Source organism: Drosophila elegans, unplaced genomic scaffold, assembly GCF_018152505.1.
Source record: "Drosophila elegans isolate 14027-0461.03 unplaced genomic scaffold, ASM1815250v1 contig_208, whole genome shotgun sequence".
Taxonomy (NCBI): Eukaryota; Metazoa; Arthropoda; class Insecta; order Diptera; family Drosophilidae; genus Drosophila; species Drosophila elegans.
In genome coordinates this window covers 1,083,768-1,095,020 of record NW_024545578.1, presented here as the reverse complement: position 1 = coordinate 1,095,020, position 11,253 = coordinate 1,083,768, and the positions used below count along the sequence as shown (strand labels likewise).

The following is an 11,253-nucleotide window of genomic DNA, read 5'->3' as shown; positions in this document are numbered from 1 at the left end:
GAATTTTCAAATATCTGGCATCACTTTCTATGGCTTTTTGAATTGTGCAATATTTTTTTGACATTTCATTTTATTGACACAAACAAATTGCATAGTCAACAAGGACATCATCACACGCATGTATTAAGCCATATTTATAAGCAATTGGATGAGCTGGGTAGCTGGTTTTATGTCGAATCACCTAAAATGACTTTTCTTTCTGCTTAATACGCATTTAAAATGCGAAAAATTTAAGCCCCGCAATGCGAACTATAAGCTGACGTCACGTTCCCGTTCACAGCTCCCAATGGCTTAAAATTTATGACATAAATAAAAATACGGACTCGGGATGGTCGGGAAAAACCACTCTAGCCACCCACAAAAAAAGAAAAACCAAAAAGAAAACATCCCACCACCCAATTCTCGAAATTACACGAAACGTTTTCAGTTTTTTCCTTGGCTGACTACAGATGGGATGGGATTGTATGGGATGGCCAGACCAGACTCGTCCTCATCTTTATCCACGTCCATTGGTCACCTGGTTCAAGCGGTTCGAGCCAGAAATGAAAACACAAATAAATTAATATTTGGCTTAGTGAAATTGAATTTGGCTCGATGTTGGCATGTCTGACTGTTGGCTGGCGATAAAACGGTTTCGTTTTCGATTTCAGGTAATTGCTCGTAAGCGACACAGCCATAAAGGGATCGTCATTCAGAGCTACAGTGAAATATGCAAATTTGGGACGTTTTTAATTTGCACATGTTGCAATTGAAAAGTTTGCCAGAGAGAAAATATAAAAAAGGTAAAAAAAAGAACTGAGGAACATTCCACTGAAAAAATGCACAATTATTTGTCAAGAATTTCAGCTTGAAGTGAGTTTCTTACCATTTGTGTTTTTTAATGTAAAAGTGGAGGATGATGATTTTAGTTTGACTAGACAATTTGTACTCTTACGGCATGCTCCCCAAATGGAATAATAACATTATATTGCGCAATAGCAGCAAATTTTTGTGTAACTGTAAACTTAAAACAATTAAGCTTTTTAACTTAGTTCGGAAACGGTATCGAAACATACAAACACGGCTATATCGACTCTAGTGATGCTGATAAAAAAAAATTTCATTTTAATTTAATTTCTTTATAGCTCCTTTACTAAATGTTTATAGGAAAACGCTTCATTCTTCGATGACTTTGCACGGCATGTTGTTTGTCTAAGATAAATATTCTTTATTTACTAGAAATTCAAATGACAACGGTCAAAGCTAACGTTTAGTATATACCAAATGTGTCTGATCAAATTTGTAAGATATATCCCGCGCTTTTGGAATTTTTAGATTGAAACGCTACGGTCACACTAACAGCTGACCGCTACCTTTGCTGATTTTTGTTGTTGTACCTTAAGATTAAATGTAAGCGATCCTCGATTAAAGAACACATAAGTAGTAAAATAATTACATTTTGAAGTACTTAAAAACTACCCACTGAGATGCCAAGATGAGCAACGCTTTGAAAGCCAAGGAATTACTCATACGCGCCGTAGAATGCGACCAAAATGCTCGAATTCTGGAGGCGCAAACTCTCTACACGGAGGGGATCGCTCAACTTATGCAGTTTGTAAACGGTGAGCAGGATGAAACCAAGCGAAAGGGATTCCTAACCAGGATCAAGGAGTATATGGACCGAGCTGATGCCATTAAAGCGCGGGTTAATGGCAAACTCATGCTTGGCGAGGTGGTCTCGCATGTTTCCATCGATGAGAACGACACTGGCTTCGATTACGACCAGCTCTTTGGGAAATACATGGATGACAAGACCGTGGAGATTATGCTGGAGGAACCCTATATGACGCAGAACTATCAGGTGAGAAATACTGCAGTTACTATGGCTGAGGAGCAAGGTGTTTCCATGATAGCATTGAAAAATCTAAGATAAAGATAGTTGACAAGTAAATTAAAACCAAGTAAATAAATGATCAATAAATTTTAACAGATTAAAGTAGAATACAATCACAGTAAGAAAAAATAAAACGAACCCAATGTAATAAATTATATTACCTCAAACATAAGAAAGGTTCTTATTACAGGAAAACGTAAGCACAGTAAATTGTACATATATATAGTAGATAAGCACCAAAACCAAATATATATGAACGTTTAAAACCGGATTATCAATAAAAATAGATAACTTAGTATGACTGCATTGCAATGTCAGCGAAAAACATTGATATGAGTGCATATTGAATAAAGATAAGAAAAGAAATTATCATTCCCGAAGATGTAAACTTAATTTAATTTATAATTTAACACATATATAATAATAATTATAAAACAAATATTTTTATCTTTTGCAGTATCAAAACCTTGTGAGATTTTTAGAACTAGCTGTTACAAACTGCCCAAATTTAAAGTATTTTCGCCTGATCACCAAAGAGTACCAGGATCAAAAGAACCCCGATCAACAAAAGACAAACCTTGGACAAATAAAAGCAGATTTGGAGCGGAGAAACATTGCTGTATCCATTAAATACGAAGACACGTTGCACGATCGGAAAATCTAGTAAGCTTGCAAAATCATTGCGACAGCAAACAATATGTGGATTGATTAGTGTGTGAAAAGAAAAGACAAAAATTCTTGGGTATATAAATAACATTTATAGGACCATTTGTTTTTAAATTTAAAAACACCACTAATACTTATTTGTAAATTACAAAAAAAAAGTATAGAGTATAAAATACGGGACATTTTGCTTGTATTTTTTGTTTGTTTTTTAAATTAAAAAAAGACCACAAAAGTAAAAAAGTATAAAATATAAATCTACCATTTTGCCTGTACTTTCGTCAGACAAATCGATTCACCCTACTATTCATGTATACACACATTTCTTATCTGTTCTTTTATTGCTTGCAGCTTGAGCAATGGCTACATAATCAAAATTGGACGGGGTCTGCACTTTTACAAGGCAGCCAATCCCCTGTATTCGATTGGCCTGGTCAACTACAAATTCCGAAAATGCCTCCAAACGGATGTGGATATTTGGCGCAACAGCAGCGCAGCATCCTGAAGCACAGACAATATAATAATGCTTAGCTTTAAGTGATACAGCTTCGTTTATACATTCTATTCTCTTACGATTTTTATAAAAATTTCCTTCAATTTTTTCAAAACGAAGAGTAGTAGTCGCCCACAATTGCAGATTTTGGGCTGCTATAAATCTGCAGACGCCACGAAGACACCAAAACTAATGTATGGACGAGGCCGGAGGGGCGTTTTCTCCGCTGTACGCTGTTCTCTGCCAGAAAATGTTTAAAATTCATAACTTTCACGCCACTTGCGGATGCGGAGGCAGCTGCACAGCTGGCGGCCCGTCCTGGCTGCTGTTTTGAATGCCGCTTGCCACTGAGGCAGCCAGCGGGTGGCCACTGCAGTTGCATAAAAGACAGAATCGGAAGCTCCTGCTTTACCAGCTCCTGTGTCCGTGTCCCCAGGCTCGCTTAAAGCCCGGTATTCGCCTCAATGGGGTTACAGTCGAACGTCTGTAGGTCGAACTTTTATGCAACTCGAAAGGAATTAGCTGTGTTTTTCACTCCTTTTAAAGAGCTATTTAACTATACTAATGCTCTTTCTTAGCAAATCTTTAACATTTAAAGCAATGAATGTACAACGTTTCCAAAACAAAATTCATTTTCGTTTCATATATCAGACGAACCAGACGAATTTTTCTATTTTATTTTAACGTCTTATTTTTGCTTTTTAGAAATAATCATTTTTTGTTCAGCCAAATTTAAGGTCTTAAAGTATATGATTAGTGATGGCAAAAGAAAACGTTTTTAAACAGATTTTTCAGGTTAAAGTTAAACAACATTAGGAATTAATTAACATTAATTAGACATCTGAATCAAAAAAAAAAATTCTTAACAAATTTGTCTCCTTTAACTCTAAGTTAAAGTTAAAGAAGTTGGCCTGTTATAAAATTCATGCCAGTAGACATGTGCGTGGATAATTAGAACTGCGACACAGTTGGCTGCACATCGGAACCGGAGGAGAAGTCGAAGTCGAAGTCGCAGCGTTGTGCCACCTTCTACTCGTGTGTGCGGTGGGCGGCGGGGTATATTTTCAATTTACTTGGTGCCATACCAGGGATTTATCAACAGATGAAGGCAATTGTTACGCAAAGGCCCGAAATGCGGCGCGATGAGCCGGCCTAATAAATTGCACCAGAGCTAAAATGCTTTGCTCGCTTTTAAATTTTATGGCCCGTAAGAAGGCCGCCCAGAGAAGACACCCCATACTCCACCCAGCACCCACAAAAGCACCCACCCACACCCACTGTGTAACCACCCCTAATTTTGGGTTTAAGCACGTCTAGAGGTCGGAGCCTGCGGGCCAGCATTGTGGAGTGGGGATTCCATTTGCCTAAGCTGGCTATTCATTCCCTGGATGTTCTAAACAAGCAACAAGAGCTTCTGCTGTGCTGCTCGGGGCCCAGGATGAACTTATTGAACAATTAGATGGTTCACTTATTTTAGATAAATCTATGAACTAGATGGATCCCGGGGCCTTCGCTTCGCCTCGAATGTTTGCCTACAAATAAGCCACTAACTGACTGAACAACAGAGCCGGATTCCCTTCGGCCACGCAACAGTTCGTTGAGTTCCCTGAGCTCCCTGAGTTGCCTGAGTTCCCTTAGTCCAGTGACTCTTTGGTCACAAGTGCACAAGCCTCAAGCGCTGCTTGCCAATTTGTGAGCAATGAATGCAGCGACGGCAGCGCAGGAAACTACTACAATACATAGCCATGGAATTAGTTATAGTCCGGTTCCAGGACTTCGTCTTCGTCCTGGTCGAGGGAGAGTGCGAGTGCGAGGACACAAAGGGCACACAAAAAACCCACCACTCTACTCCAAAGGGACGAGGAAGTCGAGCAGACAGTGCCCGGGGCAGACCAACAGCATAACTAATCCGAATATTTTACTCCGCCCCTCCGAAAAATAGATGCCGATGCCCTAGTCGAAACCACTTTATGTACCCGGTGTTTTTGGGTGGCGCAGAGGTAGAGGTATGTCGAATTCGAGGACCAGTGGAAATGGGATTTGCTGAAGAGGGTCCAACACTCAGAATACTTCCTCACCAATATATTAATTAAATACCATTTGAACCTGTTTAAATTTATAAATTAAAAATGTTATTGATTGAAATTGTTTTGTTATTTAACTTTAGTAAAGCTTCTTACAAGACATATAATTTTTAAAGTATTGTTAGTTATAATCTTAAATGCCTTTTTCAACCCATTTTAATATATAAACCTATATCAGCTTAACATGTTTTGATAGTAAAATTTACAAGTTAACTTGTATAGTAAAGCTTCTTAAAAGATATAGAGTTGTGAAAGCATTGTTAATTAAAGTCTTCCTAATGAACGTGTTGTTTAATTTTAGAATGCCTATTTTACCAATTTTACTTATATCACAAAAAATAACTGTTATCAAAGTATTTTCATAATAAAAGTCAAATTCAAAAACATTTAAAACATAGTTAGGACATATTTTGTTTTTTACTTCACTAGTTTTTATGTATGTCAAACCTTCTTTCAAGATTTAGAATTGTTTAAGCATTGTCAATAAATAATTGTGTATAACTTGAAGTTAGAGGGGAAAGAAGTGTTTTTAATTTTCTCGAAGTTTTATTGATATTTTAAAATGTTTTAAAAATAACCGATGCTTTATTCAGCTATCTATATAAATTATCATTTTTAGTTTTCAGTTTTCTTGTTAAATGGATGTTTATGTGTTTTGGCCAATCTTTTTGCTAGTTTTTGCTATTTTTCCTATTTTTTTTTTAAGGTTACATACCCAGAAAACTATAAAAACCTGTTACTGGGCATATGAAAGTCGTAATATTGAAGCCAAGGATTCTCACTTGGCCATCAACCAGGATGAAGAAAGGAAGAGGGCAATAGATGGAGTTGCTACAAGGGAAGGAGGTCGCGTTAAGCGGAATGTTTTAGGTTCAGCGCAGCACTTATGACATTACATTTTACGAGACCGTGTGTGTGTGAGAGTGTGTGTATGGGTGTGGCTGTGGGTGAGTTTCTGCCTACGTGTGTGTTCTCTATTAATTTGCCATAGCATCCCCAAAACCCAACCTCCTTAACACGATTGTCCTGGCTGGAAAGATTTGTGAAAGCGCCACGTAATTGACTTTGACTTTCACCATGGCCCTTAGCTCGTTTGCTTAAAATTATCATTGGGTTTTTGGGATTGGGATAGGAAAAACTAGGATTTCCATTGTGTACACATATATACTTATGCCGATTTCCTATTAGATGCGTAACTTTGGACCACCAAGAAAAGAAAAAAAAGGGTGGCGTCAACATTTTTTGCTTGTTTTTATTGCTGCTCCAGCAACATCAACAACAAGGACAATAACAACGGCCAGGCAAACTGGCAAATGTCCCACTTGTTACCAGAGAACGCCCCCAACCCAAAATAAAAATACGAAAACACATGAAAAAAAAGAAAGTGGGTGGGGCCGAGCGACATAGGCGATAGGGAAAATCGGGCCATAACTTTTGTTTTGCTACGTACATAAAATGGCGCCAAGCAACCTATATAGGCCAGACATCAGAAACGAAGAGAAACCAACGAGAAAGATGGCTGCACTGAGAGGAAAGTTGACTATCTTCTTGGTAAATCAATTAGCAAAGGGGTTGAGTACTAAGATTACAAATTCTCAATACAAAATGTTAAAATTCTTAACAAGAAATCTATAACTTTAAAATATACGAATCCTTTCTTAAATTAAAGCAAATATGTGATTAACTGGTTAGTTTATTTTCTTAATATGCCATTTGTAATGTTTAAATTTCCTATAAATACTTTCTAATTACAAAATATATGCATCCTGCCTTAAATTAAAGAAAATATGTAATTAATTTCTAAGTAATATACAATACTTATTCTTAAAACACTCATTTCAATTATTTTTACTTATTGCAAATATAGGTTTTTTAATGCTATTCTTATTTCCTACTTTTATACGTTTATAAATAAATAACATATCCTTAAACATTAGTACCGGCCCATCTATCTTAATAACATTCCCAACAAATACTTGTGTTTTCCCTAAGGACTAAAGTTGTAAAAAATCTATGATTTAGTTTTCTGAGTGCATTGCTTTTGGGATGAGACGCAGGAGCACATAAAGTCAAGTGAAACTACTGGCAATAGCAATTGAAATCAAAAACGTGCCATCAACGGTTGTTGTTGTTGCTGTTGATGTTGTTGATGTTGCTTGTTGGTATTGCTGTTGTTGCTGTTGTTGCTGCTGCTGCTATTGCTATTGCTGTCGTTGTTATTGTTGTTGAAAGCATCGCTCCTGCATCAGGAGCCGACCATTATGTAAATTGCGTGAAGGACACAAGGGGGCGGGAAAGTGAGTTGGGTGGCTTTTTGGGTGGCTTTTTCGGATGGGTGTTGCTAGTTGCTGCTGCGGCTATTGCTGCGGTTGACCAGCAACCGCATCATTAACGCTTTGGACAGGCATTAGGAGAACGCAATGACAACTGGCTGAGGTCTCAGGCTGCTGTGCGTCCGAAATATGAACTAAAGTGATTTTCAAATATGCCACACAGTCGTAGTCGTCGTCGCAGGCACTTTAGGAATGGCCATTGTTGCTGTCGAGCAGTTGGTGTTGCCGCTGTGCCTCGTGCCAGATTAAAAGCTGTCACAGACCAAACAAAGGCAACCGCAGCAGCAATACAAGGAGCAACAACAGCAGCAACACAAAGGACAGCCAACAGCATTGGCAGCAGGAGCAGCCGAGGCAGTTATTGTCCTCTCTTTGGATTTGCAATGTATGCCGATTTATAATCAATCAATGTCAGCGCAAAATTCGAAATGGGTGGTGACGCCTACTGCACTGCTAAAAAATGTCGAAAGCGAACAAAGTCCTCCGGAAATCGAAAAAAAACCCGGTGTAACAAATTAACACGGAAGCGAAAGAAGGATCCGTTTGAATTCACAAGATAATGATTCGTCATTTAATATTTTGAAATTAAAGTGGCAATCAAGATTGGCAGACACTAATTGAATGATTACTTTAATATTCTTAAAAAAGAAAGTTGATTTAAACAAAATGAGGTACTAAGTATGTTAAAAGTGGATTGAAAATGGTTACTTAATTCTGTTTAAGTAAGGTGTTACCATGAAAGAAGAATATTTATTATTTGTTTTTTTGTTTGAAAATGAAGAAGTAGAATTAATTCTTGCTAGCAGAAGGCTTAAAAATATAGTTGTATATCAATGCAATATTTTTCTCTAAGTGTATTTCTCGGCAGTCTCTTTTTCACGCGCTCCCCCGGGCGACTACGTGGAACGTATGCCGAAAAAAGCCTTCATTAGGCCCATAGACGTCACGACAGGACTTCGCTAGGGCCAAAGGCGCGTTATTTATAGTGCGTGTCCTATTAATGCATAATCGACGTCAATCTTGGCATATTAAAGGACTAACGCGGCCTAAGTCGCTTCATATCCCTGGGCTATCTGCCTGATCCTCCCCTCCCCCTTCTCATCTCACCCCTCGTCACGTTTTTTAACGATTTTAAACCAAAGATAGATGGCCAGAGATATCTTTTGGCAGCCACTGGCTACTGGTTGCCTTGAAAATCCTTTTTGCTATGGTTTTCTTTGGTTAATAGACCGAAATGCTTGTCAAATTCGCTTGCGAATTGATGAACTCGAAAAGGGTCCGCTGCCGGAATTAAATGCATTAACACAGATAAGAAAAATATTTATGAATTTAATAAGATATAATGGTATTTTTGAGCTCAAGAGTTTTTTCTAGTCTGAGCTCGTTTTAAAACGAAATACCTGGCACAAAATGGTGTAACGTTTGGGTTGATGTTTTTGGGTAGACATTAAATACAAAGAATAAGTAAAATAAATCGTAGACTTTGTCTTAGGTTCTTCAAACAAATACAAATTTTAAATCTTATTTTTTTGCATTATTATTAAACAACCTCTTTATTTAGATATATTTTTATAGCATACTTATCAGATTTTTCATTAAAAGCTTGCTTTAAGTTCTTCCTAAGCTACTGTTTCCTTTTCGCCAAATCCAGGCCACATTCTTAGCCAGGAATTTACCTCGGGTCAATTATTTCACTTATTTAGCAGGCTTTAAAATTTCGCCACAAATCCACGCCTCCTCAGAGCTGGATGTTTAATGACCAGGAGACATTGTGACAGCGTTGACAACTCGCTGGAGAAATGGTAAATGGGAAAAGTGTGGGGCGCGGAATTCTGAGATTCAGTGAGCATTAGAGGAAGTAAGTCGCGGGCATAAAAAGCCAAGTTGTAATTTGAGTAATTAAAATTTGACACGATAATCGAATCGCTGGAGCTCTAGAGGTCGGTTACAAGATAGAATTGGAGCAGGTAGATGTAGATCCAGATCCTGGCACGACATCGGCGCCAGCCCTTTCACCCAGATTACAACTTGAGCGGCCTTAATGCCCCGCACTTTATGTACATTTGTATATGATTCTTTGTGTGTATATAGGGCCAGGCCAGGCAGTCAATGTCAAACCACAGACTATTAAATACACACGCAGGCACGCGAAAGTGCTGAAAAACAAAGCTCGCGCAAGCCAAGAGATGAGGATGCTATACACGGTTAAAAAAAAAGAATAATCTTCCTTACAGAAATAATACTTTGTAAAAGTATATTCAATACGCAAAAGGTGACTACACCTCTTAAATCTTATTCCTTACTTTCCTAAATGTCTATAAACTTCTCAATGTCATGTTCAATTTTGACATTGAGTTAAATTGCTGGGTATGTTAAAATAAAAACGTTAAGGTTAAGTTTTTGAATTTCTTACCAATTCATGTAACAAAATTTAGTATACCAATTTATGTTTATAAAAAATATCACAATAAGAAAGCAAATTTGTGCTTCCGATCAACTTAACTTCATCTTAACTCTTTCTGACAGGTTACAAGCTATAACTTCAACATCATATTGGGAAATCGGTCCTCTTTTAACAAACAGTGACATATGTTGTTTATAATGTAAAATAAATAGAAAAATATTACTTTTCATGAGTAATCAGTATTTATCTAACTTATGTTGTACTTCAGATTAAGTTTTGTCATCTCTTTTGATTATTAAAAAGCGTTAAGGAAAGCTGATCCATAAATTGATCTGAAAAATGAAATTTTAACTTTTCCTTTAATGATTTTTTTTATTTTGGTTGGATATAACATTACTATAATGTGTAGATGTGTTCCATTTTATTAAAAACACTACCTAATTATATCCTCATTTAGACTAGATTTTCTCGCAGTGCCCGAATGGCAGCGATGACGATAGCGATGAAGCTGGCAATGTCGGCGACGGCAGCTTCCATAATTCGCCTGACGACTCCGGGATTCGTGGGGAGTAAAAGCCATTAAAGTAACAACCAGGCACAGCACGTTTTTACGGCGACAAAAGAAGGTTCCTCAGGATGGCTAAAATCGGAGTGGGGAGGTGGGAGGGCGAAACGAGATGGGGGTTTTCAGACTCAATCGTAAGCGCAGCAGTCAGCGTCATAAACGACGGCGTCGGCATTTAGAAAGCGCAGATATTCCTGTCAAAACGATAAGCGCGCCTTCGCCAGAGTGAAAAGACAACCAGTCAGTTGAGAGGTGGATTGGGGTTTGGGGATTGGGGATGGTGTTGCGATGGTGTGGATTTGAACGCCTGGCAATCCCAACAAACCCAAAGGCAGCATTTTTATGCGGGATCTTTAAACGCTTTGCGGCATTGTCATTTATGTATCTATTCCAGGAGTCTTTCTTGCATTGGTTAAATGCCTTACGGTAATTTCATTCACTTACGCGCACATAACTTGCAGAACTCACGTATTCCCATTCGGATTCGCATTCGCACTTTCCCCTGTTTCCCTGTTTTTCTCCCATGGAAGGGGGCAAAAAGTTATGGCTAAAATGGGGGTTTGGCAAAAGGTGCGTAATGACATTCATGTGATAAGCACACGCAGACGCCCCCAGGTGAAAATGGGTGGGTATTTCGGGGAGGACGGCTGCAGCTAATGAGGCAAATTCCCAAACCCAAAGCCAAGCAAATATGTACATAAATCTTTAGCGGAATAGAAAATAAAATATATAGAAAAGTAGGTAGCAGTTGGTTGGCCATTGCTGGCCGCAAGAAATATGGATTGTTGCCTAATCACCTAGAGCACCATCAAGGAATGGGGAATGGGAATGGGACAAC

At 38.1% G+C, this 11,253-nt stretch overlaps 1 protein-coding gene across 2 annotated transcripts; it reads left to right on the top strand.

Annotated features, from left to right (window-relative positions):
* The first annotated feature begins 1,344 nt into the window (after positions 1-1,344).
* LOC108145666 (MIT domain-containing protein 1) lies at positions 1,345-3,144 on the top strand. Of its 2 annotated transcripts, XM_017271220.2 has the most exons (4): positions 1,347-1,389; positions 1,445-1,840; positions 2,331-2,536; positions 2,888-3,144. In XM_017271220.2, exons 2-4 carry the CDS (start codon positions 1,475-1,477, stop codon positions 3,039-3,041), a joined length of 726 nt encoding a protein of 241 aa, XP_017126709.1. In that variant the 5' UTR covers positions 1,347-1,389; positions 1,445-1,474; the 3' UTR covers positions 3,042-3,144. The 2 variants fall into 2 exon arrangements, with proteins under 2 accessions (XP_017126708.1, XP_017126709.1); XM_017271219.2 differs by having other exon boundaries at positions 1,345-1,840.
* The last annotated feature ends 8,109 nt before the right edge of the window (positions 3,145-11,253 follow it).

Bases quoted from the DNA above. Each gene is read 5' to 3' on its own strand.
- LOC108145666 (XM_017271219.2), top strand. From the start codon at position 1,475: ATGAGCAACGCTTTGAAAGCCAAGGAATTACTCATACGCGCCGTAGAA. The intron at 1,841-2,330 runs GTGAGAAATACT...TATCTTTTGCAG, and splicing joins ATATGACGCAGAACTATCAG to TATCAAAACCTTGTGAGATT. The intron at 2,537-2,887 runs GTAAGCTTGCAA...TATTGCTTGCAG, and splicing joins TTGCACGATCGGAAAATCTA to CTTGAGCAATGGCTACATAA.